Source organism: Protopterus annectens, chromosome 2.part0 (genome assembly GCF_019279795.1).
Source record: "Protopterus annectens isolate FY-2018-M chromosome 2.part0, PAN1.0, whole genome shotgun sequence".
Lineage (NCBI taxonomy): Eukaryota > Metazoa > Chordata > Ceratodontiformes > Protopteridae > Protopterus > Protopterus annectens.
The window spans coordinates 862,410,067-862,435,386 of NC_056728.1; the positions used below are offsets into that span (position 1 = coordinate 862,410,067).

General features: G+C 45.0%; 1 protein-coding gene across 1 annotated transcript in view; it reads left to right on the top strand.

The window, feature by feature from the left end:
* JAK2 (Janus kinase 2) overlaps window positions 1-25,320 on the top strand; it is a 2,444,284-nt gene that overhangs the window by 1,388,438 nt on the left and 1,030,526 nt on the right. The window contains exon 11 of the mRNA XM_044060357.1: window positions 24,369-24,702. Within this exon, the coding sequence (XP_043916292.1) occupies window positions 24,369-24,702 (334 nt within the window). The remainder of the gene's footprint in view (window positions 1-24,368; window positions 24,703-25,320) is intronic.

Genomic DNA, 25,320 nt, shown 5'->3' on the forward strand with positions numbered 1-25,320 from the left:
ACGTCCCTTGTCAGGGCCATAAACCGAAGTAGGGTATAGAAGTGACGTCTGCAGGTACCCTATTCAGAATTTTTTCTGCTGCAGTGAATGTCTGACTCCTGTTTGCCAGTTCGAAAGCAGATTGTGTTTTCAGATGACTGGTTAAAGTTACCGCTCCATACCAGATGACCTCTTAATCAACCAATACAAATAAGTGCCCTGTTGTTTTTTTCTTTGCCTTGTGATTACTGTTAAGATGTACATGTCAACTAGAAAGGGGACGTGTGTTGTGGGAGAGAAATTCTTCACAAGAACACACACGAAATGTGCATATTTTACATAAGTGAGGCCTACAACCATACTTCCTGCACCATTTGCAAATCTTTCATCCCAAAAACACTTCGCAGCCATCTGGCCGAGTTAAAATTGTATTTGAAAAATCAGAGATTATGATGTCTTACGCTGGTGTGGAAGGGGGAGTAGGCCCATCCGATGAGCTGCTGAAGAAGACGACCAAGAAAATCAGGCCAGAATCCCACGCTGCGCCTCAGGCATCCGAGCAGATTTTGAGGCTGATGAAAGCCCGGGTTCTTCTCAGACCTCTGTTTCCAAACCAGGCATGGGAACCTCAATGGAAGCTGGGATGGTGGAAACTTTAGGTACATCCGCTAAGGCTAATCAGCCGTCAGATCCTGATTGCGGAGGGGAACCACGACTCATTCAGTTGGAGGACCCTGCTCCTACACTTCCACCGAAATAGACGTCCGCTCCAATTCTTTCTCCACCGGCTACCCCTTTGAAGAGAAAACAAAAATTAAAGCATCCTGAGCCTCAACCGGTTCCTGGATGGGAAATATTTTCACAAAGTCTCTTTAAGGCAATTCACGTCTTGCAGACACAATTATCACCTGGCTCCCCTTCTCTACCCCCTTTAGAGGTATCAGAGGAAGACTACTCCTCTTCAGAGGAATCTATTACTTATGAATCACAAATAGACTCCCCCAAGGATTTCACTACCCCAGAGGAGGAGGACTGCATTACTCCTGAATCCCAGGGGGAGAATTCACCTTTGGAGACACAATCTCCCTCATGAGGGAACATTTTAAGTGGCAGGCATCAGAAGTATCTGACACTAAGAAAAGGTACTTTGACCTATTACAAATGGAGCAGCCATCTCCTCCAGCTGTGCCTCCCTTGCTGCCTGCTTTCCAGGATGCATTATTGGCTGCTTCTCAGTCCCCGGACTCACAATCAGCAGCCTCAAAACGTCCGGACCATTTTTATAAGGTCCCTTAGGAAATCCAGCTCCTTTTTAAACATCCTCCAGCAGACCCAGCAGCTATTGCAGTCTCTGCTGACAAAACATTAATACAGTTGCCTTCTGCTGCTCTCTACTCCACAGATAAAGACAGCAAGTTCATGGACAGACTAGGGAAGAAAGTGTATACCTCCTCTACTCTGGCTATAAGAGCTCTCGGCTACCAAACACATATGACTAGGTATGTCCTGGATACCATCACTAAAGCTTCTACCTTCCTCTCTGAGTCTTCTGACTCTCCCATTAAAGCCCAGATCAACACCCTACTTTCGACAGCATCCCAAGTGACTAGGCACTCCCATCAAGTGCAGTTATGATGCTGTGGAACCCTCATCAGAATCTGCTGCATCAGGATCAGTTTTGAGGCATTATTCCTGGGTGAGACTGCAACCTCTCCCTATGGATGTACAGACTAAATTGCTTGATGCACCCTTGGACAATAAGGCCCTGATGTCCTTCAAGGATGCATCTGCAGTCATCACATATGGGTTGTCCTGCCTCAGGCAGCCCTTCGGTCGGCCGGATTCCAAAGTCTGGGTCCGGCGTCGGCTGATGTCGCATTCTCCCCGACGTCAGAGCGCTTGGGGTATAAAAGCATCTGCCGACGCCATCTTCCTCAGTCTTTTTTGCTGCGTGGTGCCCGAAGCAGAAGCAGTTCGCAAGTGCCGGTCGGCCAGCTCCTGTGATTCAGCTACCGAAGACTTCAAAAAGCTAAGTACCCCGTTGGGGACTCTTTCTTGCCTCAGCCGATGTCAGATAAAGTTAATAATTGTTTGACTTGTGGGAAACAAATACCTCATAAGGATTTCCATTCTTACTGCCTTCCCTGCCTAGGCCCAGACCACGACGTCTCGGCCTGTTCAGCCTGTGCTTCCTTCAACCGACGCACTCTTAGATGTCGGGCGGAGTTTGCAGAGGAATTCTTTGGGGCTAGTTTCTCGTATAAGATGCCGTCGTAGACTCCGACTTCGCATTTAGTTAAAAAATGGAAAGACAAGGACCGACACGTGCAGACCGTGGTTTCGGCTGAAACCACGGCAAGGCCTACCGCGAATGTCTCGGTCTCGGCTGAAACCGAGTCCTTGGTACTTCCAATTTCAGAAACCGCTCAACCGACTACCTCGGTCCCAGAGGCCCCGGCCGAGTCGGTTATTGAATTGCCAACAGAAACTGGTGTCCTGGAACCTTCCGCCACCATTCCTTTAGACAAATCTCTGATGCAGAGGAATCTATTCCCTCGGCCTCCCCTCCTGAAGAGTTTTCCTTTGGGGAGACGCTACACACCATGAGAGAGCATTTCCAATGGCAGGGCCAGGAATTCTCTGATTCCAGGAAAAGATTAAGGACCTTTTTACATTTACCTCAGCATAGGCCTTTAGCTATTCCTCCTGTTTTGAATGTCATTGATGATGTGTATTCTGACTCTAGTACAACCCCTGATTCTCTTCCTCCGGCTCCTGCCAAACCCGATAGGTACTACAGGGTCCCGGACTCGCATCTTTACCTTTACAAGGCCCACTCTGCAGATCCAGAAACTATTTCCCAGGGCCCAAAAGGGGTTGCAGCTGCCACTGCTAAAAATCCTCTCCCCTCTGAAAGGGAATCCAGAGCTTTAGAGAGATGGGGCAAAAAAGTGTATACTTCTGCTACTCTTTCTATGAGGGCATTAAATTGTCAATTTCATATGATACAGTACCAAGAGTATTTGTTAGATGAATTGCATAAAAAACTGTCTTCTCCTGACCCCCTAGACCGCAAATCACTTCAGGATCTGGTACATAACTCTCAGCAGGTTAGCAACCATTTCTTGCAATGTGGTTATGATGCACTGGAAGCCTCATGTAGGTCAGCTATGACTGGCGCAGTCATACATAGGCATGCTTGGCTGAAGGAACAATCTCTGCCAGACCATGTTAAAGCAAAGCTGCTGGATGCCCCACTGGAAAAGCAAAAGTTATTTGGCTCCACGGCTCAAGAGGTTCTAAAGAAATTTGAAGAAAAAGCAAAATCAGTACAAACAGTCAAAGATTTTCTCCAAGTACAACCACCAAGATTCAGCAGGAATTGGCCTTCCAAAAATTGGTCCTTTCCAGACACAGAGGGATTTCAGAGAGGCAAGAACAGGCGTACCAGAGGTAGAGGGCAAGTTAGAGGCTCCTACAGAGGGCATCAATGGCAGCCTCCCAACCAGAGAGGTAATGCAGGACCTTCAACTTCTGCACAAGGACAGGCTCAAATACTTTATTTTGACACCGCCAACCAGGGCTCAATTGGAAGCACCCTTGGGCGGAAAGCTTTCTTTATTTTCAGAAAATTGGCACAGTATTACAAGCAAAGGATACAGGTTTAATTTCCACACATTACCAAAAAGAAAGGGCATGCCAGACCTGCCACAGAATCAAAGGGTAGAGGCTTTGAAACAAATTTCCAGCTTAATACAAATGAAAGGTATAGAAAAAGTTCCTCTCTCAGAACAAGGCCAATGATTTTATTCCAGACTATTCCTTGTTCCAAGAAAAGAAAAACAATGGTTCATAGATTAGTACTAGGCTAACTGCCCTTGCAAGCCATTTTTTAAACCTAGCCAATTATCCCTTGTGAGAATCAAACCCTGTACCTTGCGTTTGTAAGGCAAATACCTTAACCATTAGGCCACTCACACAATGGAGGCCTATTCTCGACTTGTCCGCACTGAACACTTATGTCATTGTACCAAAGTTCAAAATGCTGACTCTACAGCAGCTCCTTCCCATGCTGGGCAAGGGGTCTTGGCTGGTAACTCTAGACTTCAAGGAGGCATACCTGCATGTCCTTATCAGACAAAGTTGCAGAAGACACCTCAGATTTCTTGCAGGGTCAGAGCATTATTAATTCTCAGCATTGCCCTTTGGCTTATCTTCTGCGCCCAGAGTATTCACGAAATGCCTGGCATCAGTAATTGCACACTGCAGACTTCAGCAGATGCAAATATACCCATATCTGGACGACTGCCTAATACAAGCGGACAGCCAACAAACTTTGGTAAAACACTTGAATTATGCCATTCACCTACTTCAGGCCTTGGGATATACAGTCAACTTTCACAAATCAAGACTTGTTCCATCCCAAAGAATAACCTTTCTGGGTGCAGATCTAGATACAACCACCCAAATGGCCTTCCTTACAGAAGAAAAACAGTCAACTACCAGATTACTTCAAAAATCTGACGACAAACCCAGCTGACTGCAAGGAAAATCCTGCAAGCTCTGGGTTACATGGCTTCTTGCATACTTCTGATTCCGCAAGCAAGACTACATATGAGGAAACTACAATGGTACTTAAGGAGTTTATGGACTCAGCACAGTCACAGCCTGGAAACTTTGATACCACTCAGTCCATGCCTTCAAAAGGAATTTCTGTGGTGGGCTCAAGCAAGCCAGTCAAACAGGGGTCTGCCTTTCAGCAAACCAATAGCCAGCCAAACCATTAAAACAGACGCTTCAGACCACGGATGGGGAGCGCACATGGAGGGAATTCAAGGTCTATGGTCACAAAAAGAGCTACTCATGCACATAAACCAAAAGGAAATGCTGGCAGTGATACATACAGTCGAAGCCTTCAAACCCTTTCTGCATCATGGCCATCTGTTAATAAGGACAGACAACACCACGGTTATGTGGTACATAAACAAGCAAGGAGGCACCCATTCCTATCCTCTTTGTAGGCTGGAAATGAATCTATGGGAACTGGCCCTGAAACTCAATGTACAGCTACAATCCCAGTTTGTGCCAGGAAAAGACAATATACTGGCGGACAGCTTAAGCAGAACCATCATGGATGCACACAAATGGATGCTGCACCCAGACATCTTTCTTCAGATAACACAATCATGGGGGAGACCCGACTTAGATCTTTTTGCCTCCCCCCACAATCATCAACTGGAGAAATTCTGCTCAAGGACATACCACCCACAAGCATGGATAGTGGACGCTCTCTCTTTCAGCTGGAGAACCCTAACAGTGTATTTATTTATTTATTATTTATTTATTTATTATTTATTTATTTCCAGTTTGATAACCGGGGAAGTCCACTGGGCCCGAAAGCCCATTTTCAGTGGAGGCCCGGGGAGAAAAGCTCCATGATAATACATTACACACAAAAACACAGCAGAAAAGCTCTAAACTAATACATTACACACAAAAACACACTCTGTTCTAATAGCATAATACTTTAACAATTTCCAAACAAGAATGAGGTGCATTGGGCACTATACATAAGAAAATGATATATTAATGCAACTGTAATGTTAGTAAAGTGGGAAAGGAAAAGGAAATTATAGATAGAGATTGAATGCAAGAGCAGGGAAGCATGGGAGAAACGAAGAAGAAGCAAAGAAATTAAAGGAGAGGTGTCCAGAAGAGGATAGAAAAAGAACAGATAAACTAATGTTCATTTTGTGATTGAGTCCAGGAGAACACCTTGAGAAAAAGGCAAAAGATTTAAAGGTGAGAGTAAGCATACAAGTGGTTAGTGGGATGAGAGCACTTGAAGGAAAATAAAGGGTTTAATCAGGGAGGAAGGAGGAGATGATGAAAAAGAGAGAAGGGAGCTAGGGAGAGTGTCAGAAAAAGGGGAACCGGGGGGGGGGATGGAACTAGGATATATTGAGATCTAGGTAGGAAGTATACAATTACATTTCCAATTTTGGGAGAGGTGAGAATGGAGAAGAGATTTAAAGTGTTCATAATTTGTAGTGGCTCTTAGAAGGGGAGGAAGCGAGTTCCATTTTTTTGCTGTAGTATAGGAAAGTAGGAGCTGGCCAGGGGGTCGTTTGGGTTTGTATACTGAAATAAGATTTTGGTGGCTAGATCTTGGGGGCCTTGGAGGAGTGTATATGGTTAAGATATTAGATAATGCTGGGCAAGCAGTGGGTTTAAAGATTAGTTTGTGTGCAGTAGTAAGTTGGAGGAAATTGAGTTGATTAAGGAGTTCTAGCCATTGAAGACTACGGAGGCAGATGCAGTGGTGTGTAGAATGAGCAGAGTTAGTAGCGAATTTGGCAATTTTGTAGTAGCAACTTTCAAGTTTTGAGGAGATAGAAGTGGAGAGATTGGATAGAAGAGGAGCACCATACAGTAGAGAAGGGAGAAGGAAGGTAGTGGCGAGAGTTTGTCTTGAAGATGGAGTAAGAAAGTTTGCATTTCTATAAAGCATACCGAGCTTCTGATGAGTTTTCTTTATGTTTAGTTGAATATGATTATTAAATTTCAGGTGTTCATTAATGGTTACTCCGAGTAATTTAGCACTACTAACAACTTCTATTGAGGACTGGGAGAGGCTGGAAATTATGAAGGATGACTTATCAAGAGTCAGAGCTTTTGAGAGGGAGAAGAGAATGATGTGGGATTTATTGGCATTGAGGGAAAGATGATTTTGAAGCATCCAATTTTCTATGGTTGTGAAGGCCAATTGGGTTTTGGCTTGGAGCTCGGGAAGGCTAGGGGCAGAGCAGATAACAGTGGAGTCGTCTGCGTATTGTACTATTTGAGCAAGAGGAATAGAAGAGTGGAGATCATTGATAAAGATGTTAAAGAGCAGAGGCCCGAGAATAGAACCCTGAAGGACAACGGTAGGGGTAGGTAGGAGCCACAGAAGGAGAGAGGCCAGGAAAAAAAAACTATCAGTGGAGAGCTGAAGAGATAGGGAAAGTTGGATATAGGAGGAAGGTAAGGGCCTTACCGGTAGTGATAGTGGACAGAGAAGTGTAAGATAAACGTATCTTCAGGGGGGGCTGGTCTACACAGATGTATCCACACAGGGGTGAAGTGGGATTGAGAGAGAGAAGAGCAATGCAGCAAGGTAGGAGAGTAGGACAGCAGAGGTCCAGGAAGGCAAGGGAAGATCAAGAATCTATTGTTGGAGTGGGGAAAGCAACAGGTAAGTACAGGGGACAGAGATGTAGTATGAAAGAGAGGACTATAGTGGATTAAGAGAGTAAAGTAAGAAATAGGGCTTTACAGATTAAAGGGGAAGAAGATAAAGATGAAATAGAGTATAAGGCAGTAATTAGATTAATAGAGAGAGGGCGCCATCTAGTGGCCAAGTGCTGGGATGCAACTAAGGTCCACAGAGGCTGTCGAAGGGGTAGAATAAGTAAAAGGAGGAGGATGAGGACAGTGTAGATAAGTGGAGCTAGTAGAAGAGGAAGGGTGGCTGTACAAAAAAGAAGAGGAAGGGCTGACTGCTGGCTTCTTGGCAGGGAAGCGTTCAGAACACCTAAGCGGGCTAAAATAACTAAAGAACAGTAGGTTTAGCAGATGGTGCACATACTTCCTTGGTTTCTTCAAGGGGAGGCTTGATTCTAGTCCAAATAGAGGGAAAGAGCAGCACAGTTTGTTGAGTTGCTTGGCGGACTGGATAAGCTGGGAAGGCTTGAGATGTAGGTCTGGAAGTCCACACAGGAGTATCCAAATAGGGGAGAGCAGGGACTAAAGCTGCAGACAGGAGAGAAATGGAGGTTTAGTAATATGGAGACACAAAAATTAACAGCTGTTGTATGGTTCCAGGGATGTAGAGAGCAACAAAAGAGTAGAGAGTTTAAGAATTAAGCAAGAAGTTAGCATCAGCTAAAAAAAACAAATACAATGTACAGAGGTTACACAGTTATTCAAATAGCTTTTGTACAAAAAGGAGTAAACCTGATACAATGTAGTGTATGAAATTGGAGTTATGTATCTAAATTACCCTGTAGAGTCTGAAGTTGAGTGTATATCTACAATATAATGGTAAGGTAGAATAAATTGCTTAAACTAAGATAAATAAGTCCTGCTATATAGGCTATGTAGATAAATAAATAAATATAGCCTGCTATGTAGATAAATATGTCCTGCTATATAGGCTATGTAGTATTGCATTATACCATGAATAAGAAAGGCAGTAATTAGCCACTGCTAAGCGTTTATGTGCTTTTGTTCAGAGATGTGCGGGAAGTAGATTCGGGTAAAAGCATGAGTATAGTCAGTGTTTGTGCAGTAAAGTAGCTAGTACACTTCAGAGCGTTGTCACAGTAATGTAGGTAACCCGCTATAAGTACGCGTGTTATCAGCTAGAACAACATAAAATATCTTGAAGCACGCAAGTTTAAAACACATTTGTAGAAAGACAATTTGATATCCCCAACTGCAAGACTGTTACTAGGTAGTTAGTTTTCAGTATAGTGAAGCACACTCCTCGGATGTAATATTCTAGGGCTTTTCGCCTTTCTAATTGTTTTTAAAACAATGAAGAACAAGATAGCTTCACAATATTAATGCCTTACAAGCATTTCAATTTCATGCCGTAGGACTAGCAAGGATGCGCCTGTAATGCGCAAAGTATTTCCTAAACAGATTGTTTCTAAACAATAAAACAAATAGCTTTGCAGTGTTAGTGCCTTGCAAGCATTTCTAAGTCAGGCCGTACGACTAACAAGGACGTGCCTGTAATGCGCAAGGTATTTCATAGACTCACTTAATCAATTTAAACAAAAAGAAGGACATCGAGTGGTTCACACAAGTATTAAAGCAATCCCAACAGGAAGAAATATAGAAGGAATAGTCTCATATCAAACAGTCCCACTTATTAACAAATGCAAAGGACTTCATGTGGTATGCATTAAAATCACAAACAATGCAAAATACAAATACGTTGAAAAGCCTTGCAATTCATTAAATCAAGCGACCAGTCTGTAACTTGCTCATAACATTAGACTGTTCCCCAGGATCGATAGAGCGTGGTCACTTAGCGTATACAGGGACAAACAAAGCTAAGATGTTTCCACTAAAATTCCGTACTGGGCTGCGTACAATTGAGCGTGCCCTGGAGAGTGCGCCAAATATTAAATAAAAACAGCAGATAATTACACTGAAGTTCTACTTACTGTTCCGACGCTGAAGCCAGAAGAGCACAGCAGCCAAAAAGTTTAAAAGATGGCGCCAGAGGATTTGGGAAGTATAAGAAACCTCTGGGAGGGTGTTTTGGGAAGAGAGGGGAGGGGCTAAGATAACAGGTTAATAGGTAGGGACGAGAACAGATGAGATTCTGCGATGTATGAGGGGGGGTGGACATGCTGGAAGTAAGTGAGTGAGGGAGAGACAGAATTATAGAGAAGAAAAGAAGCTATGAAGTGAAGTTGGGTAGTGGAGGATATAGGGGCCTCTGATTACAGGGTAGAGTAAATTAGTGAGAAGAGAGCAGAGCAAGATGTAGGAGTGTAGAAGATCAGCGGAGCAGACAGATAAGGGGTGAAGTGGGAGTGAGAGAGAAGAGCAATGCAGCAAGGTAGGAGAGTAGGACAGCAGAGGTCCAGGAAGGCAAGGGAAGATCAAGAATCTATCGTTGGAGTGGGGAAAGCAACAGGTAAGTGTATGCATTTCCACCTCTCCCATTAATGACCAAGGTTTTACTGAAGATCAGGACAGAGCAGCCAAAGGTGATTCTGATAGCTCCGGACTGGCCAAGACAGCACTGGTACCCACTACTAAAGAGCATGTCACTTATGAAACCATGGCCTCTTCCTCTATGGCCACTGCTACTGTCACAGCACAATTTCAAGACTCTGCATCCCAACCTGAAAACATTGCAACTAACAGCCTGGAAAATACCTTGACTCTTCCTCAGGACAAGCTATCCCAGAGTGTGAAAAATATTATTTTGGAAGCTCGCCGGCCTTCCACAAGAAAGGCATATTCAGCAAAATGGAAAAGATTTCACATTTGGAACACCACAAAGGGCCTAGATGCGACAGTGATGAGCATGGCACATATCCTGGAATCCTTGGCAGAAATGCTCCACAATGGTCTGTCTTACTCTTCCATTAAAATACATGCTTCAGCAATTTCAGCAGAGTACAATACAGATCCGCCTGTCTTCTCTCATCCTCTCCTAAGACAGTTTCTAAGAGGAATCAAAAACATCAATCCTCCAAGGAAACCACCTCTACCTACTTGGGACCTTAACTTCGTGTTGGAAAAACTAACACTGCCTCCCTTTGAACCAGCAGCATCTGCAGAACTACAGATGTGAGAGTGTTCAATCTCGCCGTTTGTTCTTACACATGGGTTCGGAGCCGATCCTCGGCTCCGTGTCGGCCGCTTGCAAGCTCTGCATCGAGAAGAAGCTCGAGATCACCTAATACCCACAATCCTTCTCTGCCTTTACCTCCGATCTAGTTTGCCGCTGCAGCGTTCGCATCACTGGGTCGAGCTCGAGCACCTAAGATAAGATTAAGAATTTATTCTTGTTTTTTTCTTGGTACTTTTATTATATAAAGTTGTTTAGTGAAATATTGTGTGTGTGTGGTAAGGTTGAAGGATACTCGGTTCCGTTAAGTTTGTTAAAACTTATTTAGAGTTCTCTTCGGGGCCTACCACCCCTTACTTGGATTTGACAACCGGATTGACTGCATTACTGGATTTGACAATTTCACCGGACTTGACTACTTTACTGGATTTGACTTTTCTCCTTTTTATTAGTGACATGTCTGAAAAGGCTAAATCGGGGTTTAAGCGTTGCCAATGTGGGCAAAAGATGTCAGTAACTGACAATCATAGTTCCTGCGTCTACTGTCTTGGCCCTCTCCATCTGCAAGAAGACTGCTCTATTTGTCATTCTTTCAGTGGGAGGGTCATGACAGATAGGCGCAGGAAACTAATGGATAGAGGTTTGTTAAAACCTTCCTTTCAAGAGGCTCTGGATGCTTCTGACCAGGCATCCAAATCCTCGAAGGAATCGAAGACGTCGGAGCCCAAGTCATCGGCTCCGAGCTCTTCATCTAAAGTTAGATCACCGTTTCCACAGACTTCGGGGCCGAGTGTTCAACTGTTGTCAGTTTCCGAGCCTCGAGTCTTGGAACCGCTGATGGAGCTCCCTCCCCCGACACTGTTGAGGTCGGCTCCGTCTTCGATTCCTTCGACCCGTTTTTCCAAGCCCCTCTCAGACACCGATGTGGACCGTGTGGTGCAGAAGTTATTGGAGCATACGGCCCTATCCAAGCTTATCTCGGTTTCCACCCAATTGGTGTCGAAACTTGAAGGCCTTCCATTATCTCCATCCCTTCCTCCTCCGAGACCTGTCCAGTCTTTGGAGCCGGAAGAGGTTGATCTACTGATTGTGGAGCCCTCGGTGCCAGAACCGTCCTTTTCTCGGTCGGTTCCGTTCACCTCGACTCCGTCGGATCCGATACCGGAGTCTCGGAGCTGAAGATCCATCCTTGGTTCCGGGGCCGAGAGTCGAACCGATGTTTCGGTTCCGACTCTTCCTCTCGGGGCCTCGGCTCGGATCGATTCGGCTCCGTCCTCGGGGTCGATGCCTTCGGTGCCTGTTTCGGGGATTCTTCCCATTTCTTCGGAACCGGGAGATACCTCGACTCGGGACCCGGGGGCCTTCGATCTCATGAGGAAGGTGTTGTCTACCCAGTCAACCACATCAGTAGAAGCAGCCTCTCCTCCCCATAAAGGACCGTTATCTTCCTCTGCACCAACGGCCACATCCAAGCGCCGAGCACCGGTGTCTCAGCCACCCCTGGAGGGTGCCCCCTCTTCCTCGGAGGCTTCTTCGGATGCCCCCCCCAAAGAAGTCCCTAGGAAAAGATTGTGTAAGAGGAGACACTTAGATTCTCCACAAGAATCTTTGACATCCGATACTGACTTGGATGAGTCAGAAGGGTCCCCAAAGTCACCTTCAGAAGATGTCTCATTTTCTGACATCTTGGAGATCCTAAAGCAGAGAGGTGATTGGCAGTCCCTTCCCCCTTCTGAGGATGAGTCAGTCTTGCTGAAGGCATTCGGTGCTCGCCCTTCCTCCTCCTGGGTCACTCCGCCGATGAGTTAATGGAGCTGATTGCTCAAGGGCGTGGGAGACACCTGACACGGTGGAACCAGTCCCTAGGAAGCCTAATAAGTACATCACTGCACCCCAAGACAAGGCTTACCTCACAAAGGAGTTCCAGTGGACGCCATGGTGGTGGCAGCGCCACGAAAAAGGAGATGTCGGAATCTTCCTCATCTGTCCATCCGCCTAACAAAGATTCCAGGACTATGGACAGATACGTGAAGCGCATTTTTAGTTCAGCGGCTTTTTCTATGCGATCCCTGAACTATTTGACCCATTTTACACGTTTACAGAGGGATCTAATCAAAGAGCTGGGAGATACCCTCCAGGGTACTACAGATGCTGCTGTCTCAGAGAAAGTTACAGCACATCTCAATACCCTTACATCCATTGTTAACTCATCCATGAGGCTGATATCATACGCAGCCGAAGGATCGAGTAGGGCAGCAGCTTCAGCGATTGCTCTTCGCAGGCAATCCTGGATGCGCTTATGTTCATTTGGAAGCCTTCAAGTCTTCCTTTACTAACGCCCCATTTGATGGTGCCACTCTCTTTGGCCCCAAAGTAAAGGAGACCCTTACCCAGTGTGAACAGGAGGGAAAGACTCTGTCTGCTGTTGGAGTCCGTTTTTCCACCCCATCCAGACCGTACCCCAAAGGGCAACGTGGTGGAAAAATGTGGTTTCAAAACCCCAAGGATCTTTCCCAGGCACACAGGGTGATGCCCCTCTAGAGGCAGAGGAGGGGCAGAGGTGGAAGACGCCGCCTGGCGGCAGAGGGGTCCGCCAAAACCAAGGTGACAGGGATACACCCCCTGGAAAACCTTTCCAGCACTCCTGAGAGGAGGCCCGACTGTCCTGCTCTGGAGGCAGTCGGGGGTCGCTTAGCTTTATACCCTCAGGCCTGGCAAAACATTACTACAGACAACTGGGTAAAAAGCGTTGTTACCAGAGGTTACAGAATATCATTCCTATCCAACCCCATTCCAAAGAGAAGACTCCCAGATGTACCGCCCCATCTGCGAGATCCAGCAGCTATAGAAATTTCAAAGCTGCTAGAAAAAAGAGTCATCCAACCAGTCCCAGTGGACCAAATAGGATTCGGAACTTACTCAAGGTTCTTTTTAGTTCCAAAGAAGACAGGGGACTGGAGGCCGATTCTGGACCTAAGCAACCTCAACACCTTTGTCAAGAAAGAAAAGTTCCGAATGGTCACGCTTCAATCGATCCTTCCATTCTTACAGAAGGACGACTGGATGTGCTCAATAGATCTGAAGGACGCATACTACCACATCAAAATGGCCAGGGCGTCCAGGGATCATTTGCGCTTCTGGCTGGGAGCCAGTCACTATCAGTTTTGAGCCCTGCCCTTTGGTCTGACCTCAGCCCCCAGGGTTTTCACCAAATGCATGGCAGTGGTAGCGTCTCATCTGAGACACCTAGGATTCCAGGTGTTTCCGTATCTGGACGACTGGCTCCTTTCTGCCACCACCCGGCGTCAACTGATACAGGCCAGGGATTACACTCTACAACTTTGTGTTCTCCTCGGAATTTCCGTAAATTTCGAAAAATCTTTACTGCAGCCATCACAGCATATCTTATTCATAGGAGCGGAATTAGATACGCATCATTTAATCCTAAGGCTCCCTCCAGAAAGGATAGTCTCACTACAAAGCCACATTTCTCTCCTTCTGTCATCCAAAATCCCCAGCAAAGCTGGTTCTGAAGGTCTTGGGTCTCATGGCAGCTTCTCTCATTGCGATACCATTGGGAAGACTGCACATGAGAGTTCTACAATGGCTACTGTTTGCACAATGGTCGTTCCAACAACTACCTCTGACACACGAAATTCTGATTACAAACACATGCAAATCACACCTAACCTGGTGGCTTCAGACTTGCAACCTTTCCAGCGGAAGACCATTTGTGCTACCCACGATAGCGACGATAACCACGGACGCTTCCCTGATAGGGTGGGGGGGCATCTTTCAGGGACAGACAGTCCAAGGCGAATGGACCAATTTGGAGTACAATCTGCACATCAATGTTCTGGAGTTGAGGGCAGTGTTTTTAGCGTTGCAACACTTTGCTCCCCTTCTTCCTCTAGGGACTATTGCAGTTCAGACAGACAATATGTCTGTAGTCTGGTACATAAACAAGCAAGGGGGAACCAGGTCTTATCAGCTATGCAGAGAGGCCATGAGAATTTGGCAATGGGCGGAGTCCACGGGTTGCTTTCTGATCGCAACGCACATCCCGGGGTCATCCAACGTCATAGCCGACAGGCTGAGCAGAGCAATCCTGTTGCCTCACGAGTGGTCCCTCAAACAGTCAATTGAAGACGATTTTTAGCAAGTGGGGCCAGCCTTCCTGCGATCTTTTGCCTCCAATGAACGCCAAATGCAGGAGCTACTTTGCCCTATTACCCCCTCCAGGGGAAGTCCCCAGGGACGCGCTGGTGCATGATTGGCCCCCGGGTCTCCTGTACGCTTTTCCTCCCTTTCCCCTGATTGCAAAGTTTCTGCAGAAAGCCAACAACCTTCAGAGGACGATAATCCTCATTGCCCCATTCTGGCCTAGTCAAATTTGGTTCCCCTTTCTATTGCAACACCGCATTCGGGGACCTTGGATTCTGGACCCAGAGCCAGATCTACTGACTCACTCGTCAGGAGTTCCTCACCCATCTCTCGAATCACTCCATCTAGCAGCTTGGCTGCTCCGCTTCCCTTTCTAGCCAGGTCTGATTCTCTTACACCGGCAGTTCAGAATATATTAGTGGCTTCTCATAAAGCTTCCACTACAAAGACCTACACCAGTAAATGGAAGCGTTTCGTCTTCTGGGTGAATTCACATCATTTGGACCCTGTTATAGCTCCGTTAAACAAGATCTTGGAGTTTTTAACAGCATTGTTCCATGAAGGAGCTTCTCCTGCCACTTTAAGAGTGCAATTGGCTGCCATTTCCAACTTTCATGTGGAAGAATGTGGGGCACCTATTATGGCTCACAGACTTTGTAAGGCCTTTCTAAAAGGATCTTTTCATATTAGACCACCAGTTAGAACTCCTACATCACCTTGGAATCTGAACCTCTTACTTTCTAAATTGATGTTGCCCCCTTTTGAGCCAGCCTCCGTTTGCCCATTGAAGTTTTTATCGTGGAAGACTCTCTTCTTGGTAGCCATTACATCCGCTAGACGAGTGTCTGAGCTTCAGGCTCTTTCTATTAAACACCCTTATTTGATTTTACATTCTGACAGAGTATCTCTTTGCACTAATCCATCCTTTCTCCCCAAAGTTTGCTCTACCAATAACATTAATCAGTCCATTGAATTACCCACCTTTTTCAAAAATCACACTAATAAGTTAGAGTATATGTTGCACAAATTGGATGTCCATAGACAACTCAGGTTTTATTTGGATAGAACAAAGGATCACAGGAAATCTGATCAACTATTTGTAGCCTTTGCTGACAGCAGGAAAGGTATAGCGGTTACTAAATGAACTCTTTCCAAATGGCTAACTGATTGTATCATATACGTTTATGATTCTTCAAATCAAACCTTATCTGTCAAACCTAAAGGACATTCTACAAGATCAGTGTCTACATCCTTGGCTCACGCAGCTCGCCTACCATTAGACACGATTTGTGCAGCTGCTACTTGGGCTAAACCGCATACATTCATCTCTCATTACAAAGTGGACAGGGTTTCTAGGGATAGGGCAACCTTTGGTTCCACTGTGCTCAAGAACGTTCTCCCGTGAGTTCCTCAGGAACATGGAGCTAGGGACGCTACCCATGTGTAAGAACAAACGGCGAGATTGAACACTCTCACATATAGAAGTTATGTCCTTACCATAACGTTCCATGTGGAGTGTTCATCTCGCCTTTGTTCTTACATTCCCACCCTCCCACCCTCAGGAAGAACGTTCAATTTGGTGCCTGGTCTGGAGTTTTCTCCTTCTGCTTCTACAGTAGTTGTATTATATGATGCACATGTGTATATATATATATATGTATATAGATGATTTCTTGATTGTGTAAATTTTGGTATGAGTGTGCTCTCTCTGGCTACTGGTTTGCTTGCAAACTAGATCTGAGGTAAAGGCAGGGAGGGATTGTGGGTATTAGGTGATCTCGAGCTTCTTCTCGATGCAGAGCTTGCAAGCGGCCGACACGGAGCCGAGGATCGGCTCCGAACCCATGTGCAAGAACAAAGGCGAGATGAACACTCCACATGGAACGTTATGGTAAGGACATAACTTCTCTTTCCTGTCTTGGAAGACTGCTTTCCTTCTGGCCATAACCTCAGCAAGAAGAGTATCTGAGTTACAGGCCCTTATGGCAGTACAGCCTTTTCTTATTTTTCATCAGGACAGAGTTTCACTAAGAACCAATCCTACATTTATTCCAAAGGTGGTATCCAGGGTTTCATTAAATCAAGCTATTCATTTACCTACCTTCTTCCCAAATCCACAAAACAAAGGGGAGAAACTTCTGCACACTCTGGACATACACAGACAATTGCGCTACTACTTGGACAGAACTAAAGGTTACAGAAAAACTGACCAGCTTGTTGGTAGCATATGCTACTGGTACACAAGGAAAAGCAATTTCCAAACAAACACTTTCAAAATGGATAGGGAATTGCATTCGTTTTTGTTACTCCTTTCATGGAAAAACTGTGCCAACTAACATTAGACCTCATTCCACGAGAGCCTCAGCCACCTCCACAGCTTTCTTAAGAGGGGTGGCTACCAAGGACATTTTAGAAGCTGCTACATGGAGCTCCATGCATACATTTGCCAAGCATTACAGTTTACCTTTATATTCCAGATCCAGAGCAGACTTTGCTGCGGCAGTCCTGCAGGGCATTTTAGCTACACCATCCTTTACATAGTTCCTCCACCCCCAGATTGGCTATGGTATTCTACCCATATGTGATGACTGCAGATGCATCCTTGAAGGACATAGTACAGTTTTGTACCTACCATAAATGTAGATGTCCGATAGGTATGCATCTGCAGTCAGGTTTTCCCTCCCTCCTTCCTCTCTGTGGTATTACTTGGGTACTTTCCCCTCTAATAGCTAGCTGGGGGGATCTATTATGGTGTATTTGTTTTTTATATTATTGTGCATGTTTGGATTTTTAAATGCATCTCTCCAAATTTAGCCTTCTTTAGAGGGCACATGGCATCTGGGGCAAGAAAAACTGAGGAAGATGGCGTCGGCGGATGCTTTTATACCCCAGGCGCTCTTGACGTTGGGGAGAATGCGACATCAGCCGACGCCGGACCCAGACTTTGGAATCCGGACGACCAAAGGGCTGCCTGAGGCAGGACAACCCTTATGTGATGACTGAAGATGCATACCTATCGGACTTCTACATTTATGGTAGGTACAAAACTGTACTTTTGGCCAAGCCTCATCAGAGCTTCTCAAATCCCTTCAAGAAAGGGAAAAAAAAACTAGAAAACCTTAAACATTTACTGGTATCCCCTATACCCAGATACTACAGGAACTACCCACAAAAACCTTCCTTTGTTAGAAGACCGTCCTCGCACCCAGCTCCTCCGTCAAAAGGGGCGTAGACAACCAAGGAAAAGCTCTACTCCCAGGTTTCCCACCAACTCTTCCACCACACCCTTTCGGAGTCTGTCTGACCAAACCAGACCACCTCCACTGTGACTTACCACCATTAGACCCAAACACCCCCTATCCCTTCATCTCACCCACTCTCTACCCTCCTGCCGAATAATTACATCAGAACAATGGCTCCTCTCCATCATTCAGAGGGGATATTTCATGACTTGGTGGATGTTACCACCCTTGCAGGGTATTCCTTAACCACCTACAAACCAAGCCCACCTTTTCCCACCCACCATTCAACAACTTCTAGCTCAGGGCACCATAGAACAGGTACAGAAACATAGGCTTCTACTCCAGAATGTTTCTGGTACCAAGGAAAGATGACCCATGGAGGCCAGTTCTAGACCTATCTTTCCTAAACCTCTTTCTCAAGGTGCATAGCTTCAAAATGATTACCTTACCCCTGCTCTTACCACTCATGCCAACACAGGCTTTCATGGTAGCCCTGAATTTGAAGGATGCCTACCTGCACATTCCTATACATCCAGGTTACAGGAAATTCCTCCAGTTTGCAATAGGTTCTTGCCATTTTCAATTCTCTGCCTTGCCTTTTAGACACTCCACTGCTCCTTGAGTGTTCACAAACAGTATAGCGCCCTTCATGCTCACTGCAGGACTCAGGGTATACAGATATACCCATTTCTAGTTGACCTGCTCATTCTTCATCAAGACCACCAAGTCCTTCTACTCCACCTATAACAGGTAATTTCCACCCTAACTCAATTAGGGTTTACCATAAACCACGAAAAGTCTCACCTGATTCCCACCAGGGGCAGCAATATCCTAGACCTGGTCATTACCAACATGGGAAACTGGTGTTCCACACCAGTGGTCAATTCCTCGTTGGTCAGATCCGACCACAAGCTAATCAGCCTAGACATCCACATCCCACTCCCACCCCCAATTAGGGAAACCATCATAAAAAACTTCTCCAAAGCCAACTTCACACTTCTTAAGACAGAAGTGGCAAACTTCATGACACCCATGCAGACAGACAATAGAGGTATGACTGCCGAATCCTACACAAATGCACTTTATAAGCACTTACACGAGTGCATGGATCATGCTATCCCTAATAGAATCAAGATGTTATCCTCCAAAAAAGGAAGCCAATCTGGTGGTCCTCTGCCATAAACAAACTCTGCAACAGAAGAAAGAAACTATTGCAAAAAAGAGTAAAATCCCATGACTGGAGGAACTCCCCTGGTCAACCTCAGTAAGAAGCTGAGATCCCTCATAAAATCCTCAAAGCTAGTTACGAAAACAAAATTGCCACTGACTCTAAAGACAACCACAAAGCATTCTATAGCTATGTCAAGAATCTAAATGGGAACAATCAGATCTGCTCTGAGTTACAGCACAGTGGCACTTAAATATACAGAACCAACTGATATTGCCAACATCCTAGCAGATAGGTTCAGTGCTAACTTTACCCCCCTTTCACCCCCTAGAGGGCCCATCTCTATACCAGAAGAATGCAAAGTTCCTATAATCACGGCTGCACAGGTAAAAAACACACTCTCCAAAGCCAAGCATCCATGGGACCTGACAATATCCCAGGCTGCGTTCTACATGAACTACAGAATGAACTGGCACCCTACCTAAGTACCATGTTCAATCATAACCTCACCTCAGGCTTTGTACCCACTGAATGGCGCACCACGACAGTTATCCCACTCCACAAAGGGGAGCCACGATGGACCCCGGGAACTACCGCCCCATTAGCCTGATGAGCCTGGTCTGCAAGGCCATGGAACGTATCATCGTGGAACTCATAAACAAAGACATTGGTAATCTCCAGACACTGGACCCTACCCAGTTTGGATTTGTAAAAGGCAGATCATGTCTCCTAAACTTGATTGACTTCTTTGAAGCAGTCACCAAAGCCATAGATGAGGGTAAAATGGTTCACACAGCTTATCTAGATCTCGCCAAGGCTTTCAACACCATCCCCCACTCTGGAATTATAGATAAGCTCACTAAACTAGGTATAAATCCCCAAGTCACAAGATGGGTTGCCAACTGGCTCACAGACAGAACTCACACTGTGAAAGTAGCGGATTCCAAATCTGACATCAGACCAGTGACAAGTGGAGTACCACAGGGTTCAGTCCTGCGTCCTCTCCTGTTTGGTATCTACTTCTCTGAAGTGCAGGCCAACACAGAAGGTCTTTGGCTAACAAAGTTTGCAGATGACTGCAAAATAGGAGCCATAATCGAAACTCCTAACGATGTGGACACACTACAAAATGGCCTCACTGAGACAGATACCTGGTGTCAAAGCCATGGATTGAAGCTGAATGCCAAAAAGTGTATTGTCATCCCCTTTGGTAAAAACTCTGTACCCATGAACTACCACATAGCTGGTAGTCTACTTAATGCCGAAAATGTGATGAGACCTTGGAACACAGGTGGACAGTAGTCTCTCCTTTGATAATCACATTGCCACAGTGGTCAGAAAATCCTTCTACGTGGCTCACCTCATCACAAAAGGATTCTTATCCAGAAAAAAAAGCGGTCATTGTTCCCCTCTACTCATCACTCATTAGACCCATTATAGAGTATAACGCCCATTTTGGTATGTACCTCACAAGACATCTGCAACAACTGGAAAGACCACAGAAATACCTCACAAAGAGGATTACTGGCCTCAAACAGATGCCCTATGCAGACCGTCTCAAAAAATTACAGCTTTACTCCATCGCATATTGCCTACTCAGGGGCAATCTCTGGTTAACATGCAAAGCTATGTCAAGCCCAGAGCTGTTGGACATGCTCCACTTAAAGAAATCCCAATCCTTCTGAGCTACATGCTCTAGGGACCAAAACCTTGTCACCACAATAAACAGAACATGCTGGTGGGATAGATTCATGTCCCAGAGACTTGCCATACTCTGGAACAAACTACCTATCTATGTCAAACAGAGCTCCTCATTAGCACTCTTTAAGAAAAATCTTGATGATTGGATGGGAAATGGGAAATTCACCCCGGGGATCACTTCTGTGGCTCTGCTTGACAGGGGCACAGGAAAATAATTTTCTTGGGTGGCGAATGCCAGGGTACATTTTTTGACTAGGCTTGTATGGGCCCTAGGGCGATAGCCTAGTACCTACTTATGAACCTATGAACTTCTCCAGACCTGGCATTCTTGGGATGCAGGATCAGAACAGACAGAATGAAACCCTTCATTCCAGGCCAAAGAATTCTAGACCTTTGTCTGTACTTCAAAAAACAACTCACCCACTCCTCCTTGCCAGCTTGGGAATTCCTAAGAATGTTAGGCCACATGGCATCTCTGATATCCATGTTGCCTCTGGCAAGACTCCGCATGCGAAAAATCCAGTGGATGCTAAAAAAACTTATGGAGCCAACACTCCCAGCCCCTGGACTCCCCCCTTCCGCTACTTCAGTGTCTGAAGAGGGAACACCAATGGTGGGTATCAGCACTTCACCTCAACCAAGGAATCCCCCTACAGGTTCCAGCCCCCCCTACAACAGGTCTCCACAGACGCATCAGACTTGGGGTGGGGTGCAATGCTACTAATAAACCAGAATCAATTCTCTGTGCAAGGCAGATGGTCCAACCTAAGACAAAAGAACCATATCAACATCAAGGAAATGAGGGAATTACTGTTAGCCCTTCTAACATTCAAATCAGCTCTTCAGCCAGGAACCCTGAAAGTGATCACAGACAATATAACTGTCATGTGGTACATAAACTAGCAGGGTGGAACAAAGTCCTACCCTGTGTGCAGCCTGGCCATCCAGATATGGAACCTAGCATCATCACACCAGATTCACCTGGTAGTAGTATATATTCCCTCAACAGAGAATGTTATTGCAGACATACTCAGCAGAACGTCAGCTCGCTCTCATGAAAGGATACTTCACAGAGAGGTATTCCTGGACCTTATCTACAGGTGGGTATTCCACAAGCAGATCTCTTTGCCTCCCCCCAGAACAGACACATGCCCAAATTCTGCATAAGGGACCCAAATCCACAAGCTTGGAAAGTGGACGCCTTAACCTTTTCTTGGTAGGGAATGTACCTCTATGCCTTCCCTCCCTTCACTGTGCTTCAGAAGGTCCTCCTGAAAATACAGGAGGACAAACCCAAAATCCTGTTGGTGACCCCCTTTTGGCCAAGACAGCATTGGTTTTCCCTTCTCCACCTACTAGCCAAGGGCAATCATCACAGGTTACCCCACCGAATAGACCTGCTCACACAGGACAGGGGATCCCTACTACACCCCCCAGGTGAACACTCTGAAACTGACCTTATGGGTGGTAGGGTTCTAATCCCCTACAGATAACTATACTCAGAGGACGTACTCATTGTTCTGCAGGAGGCCAGAAAAGCAAGTACCAGTAGAAATTATGTAAATAAATGGAATAGATTCTCCAAGTGGTGTCAACGGAAAATTCAGGACCCTCTGACTACTACTATACCGTTGGTCCTTTACTGTTTGTGTGAGCTACTTCACTCAGAACTAACTTACTCTTCAGTCAAAGTTCATTTACCTGCCATCTCTGCTTGTCTGCCCGTATCATCTCCTCTGGCTTCCAGATTGGAAGTCGCGCTTTTTCCTGAAAGGGGTACTTCATATCAGAACCCCCAGAAAGCCTATACCCCCTCCTTGAGACCGGAATTTCGTACTAGAAAAACTTACATTGACACCTTTTGAACCAGCTCATTCAGCATCCCTGAAATTATGCACCATGAAAACAGTTCTACTACTGGTCCTCATGGCTACCTCTCTTTATCTTATTTTCCACAAGGACAGAGTTGCCCTCAGGACCCAACCCCTCCTTCATGCATAAGGTGGTTAATGAACTCTCATTAAACCAGACCATTAACCTACCGGTTTTCTACCCTCATCCACAAAATTCCTCAGAGAGGTCTCTCCATTTCTTGGATGTCCACAGGCAATTGAGGTACTACTTAAACAAAACCAGACCTATCAGAAAGTCTGACCAACTATTCATCATCTTCCATCCAAGAGCTCTAGGGGAAGGCAGTCTCCAAGCAGACCATTTATTCATGGATCTCAAAATCCATTGGCATGTGCTATTCCTATCATGGAAAATCCTTGCATGGTCATGTCAAACCTCAGTCTACAAGGGCAGCTGCCTCATCAGCTGCCTTTTTCAAAGGGATTGACTATGCTTTCATTTTAGAAGCTGCCACTTGGACTTGGGTTCACACCTTTACCAAACATTACAAACTGGACCTAGCCGCAAGAGCGAGGTTTGCCAGGTCAGTTCTCCAAGGCCGCCATTGACCAGGGAACCCAATTCTCCACCCAGGCTCATACCTAAATCTCTGGTACTCTCCCTACTGTAATGAACACTGCAACATGAGAATAGAAGGACATAGAATAGTTGTGTAAGAACTTAACATAAGCTTAGATGTCCTCCTCTTCCATGTTGCAGTATTCAGTCCCACCCACCTGCCCCCCTCTACCTTATCTAACTAACATACCATGGCCTACCTGTGGGGACATAGTAATTCTCTCCCCCTAGTCTCCCCACTAAACACAGCCTACCTACTACCCTATGTCTAGTCTACATTCAAGTCTAAGGGTATCCCTATTGGGACCCTGTCTTAACCAACAGGAGTACTACTGTATGCGGCAGTTCATTCTGAAGAGGGTATGTGCAGACGTCACTTTTATACAGTACATCAGTTTATGGCCCTGACAAGGGACGTCACATGTACCCTCCAGGAGCAAAGACTTTGGTATACTGGCTGGGTGGCGTTGCTGCAGGCAGAAACCTCCCCTGCTGTAATGAACACTGCAACATGGAAGAGAAGGACATCTAAGGTTATGGTAAGTTCTTGCACACCTATTCTTTCAGTCTGTACAACACTGAGGAACTGCTGTAAAGCCTATGCATTTAATATGCAAGTTATTTTTCCCAGTTTTCCTGGCTTGCTAAAGCAGCCATTTTTGATTTCCACATTCCATTCCAAAGTGTAATACCTTTTGGATCCCTTCTTATTGAAATTATATCTAACTATCCCCATATGTCTAGTTAAATGTAACATTCACAAAGCAAACAACGTGTGAAACTTGGAAAATATGGAACTGTCGGTGCATGTATATGAGAAAAATCTGTACTTTTTTTATAGGTAGACTAGAATAACATCTGTGGAGCTGATTCAGTTACATAGGAAAAAAATGGAATTTTGATACAAGCAAGTCTTTTATAAAAAAAAGTCTTATCGCTGGAGGACCTGTCAATTGATCCTTTGTGGAGAAGTACTCTAATGTGGGAAGTTTTTTGTATGATCTTAGTAATGCTTAATACAAAGTGTTGAGATTAATGCATCTCTTTTTTCCTGTGTAAATAGGTTGAGCATAGCAATAGCATCCCTAGTGAGATGGTTAATGGGTTGTGGCTGTCAAAGATGTTTTTCTTGTACTCTAGTCTGTTTTCTTGATTGTGTCCTGTTACTGTTAAATAGTTGTTGATATGCTTGATTGTTGCAGCTGCCTGGAAGAGAAAAAGTGTTGCTTTAAAATTGTTTTAGTTCTTATAGTAGTAAATGTTAACTGTGCAACTTTATTTCCAGTTATAAGGCTTTTTTGCCTAAAGGAGTCCGTGCGAAGATCCAAGACTACCATATTTTGACAAGAAAGAGAATACGTTTCAGGTTCCGTAGATTTATTGAACAGTTTAGCCAGTGCAAAGCTACTGCAAGAGATCTGAAACTGAAGTATCTTATAAATCTGGAATCACTTCAGTCAGCTTTTTACTCTGAACAGTATGAGGTTAAAGAGCCTTCTAGAGGACCTCCGGGAGCTTCTTCAGTTAATGAGACATTTGCTACAATCAATGTTAATGGAAATGTAGGAATTCAGATGTCTGCACTAAACCACAGAAGCAGCGACTCTCCATCTGACCAGGTAACTCCAGACTATTTACATTTAAAGGCTGAAATTTTTAAATCGGCATTACTGTGTTCTTTTTTTTGTGTAATATCTTTGAGCAAGAATGTAAGACATGAATGTGCTTATGTTGCCAGTCAAGCTTTTGTGAGAGTGTCTGTAACCATGAGTAGCTGCAAATTTACCGTTATGTTTCAATTTTCCAAAGAAAAAGACCCAGCTAATATGCAGTGGAGTAGTAGTTTAGATGGTGCTTATTTTAGCTATTAATAAGTAAATCTGCCAGAACCAAGATCTGTGATAACCATTTATGATTTACCTTGTATGTGATTGTCATTTATTTAGGAACTATGATGAACTGACACAAACATTCTTCCAAAACAGCAACAACTGTAAAAATGAACTTCAGATGCCAGCTGTTTGGAACACAGCCTTTTGATGAATTGTTCATAGTTAAGTACGAGGCAATCAATTTGCAGTCCATTACAAGGCTTGATGAAAGCCCCTATTCAGAAGTTACGTCCTGCCTCAAGGAGGACAACACAAGATAGACTACGGGAGGCTGAACATTCAGTTGTCTATGTTTACTTCAAGGTGGCAAAGGTGCCACTCTGCTTGACATGCAGTAAACGTTTA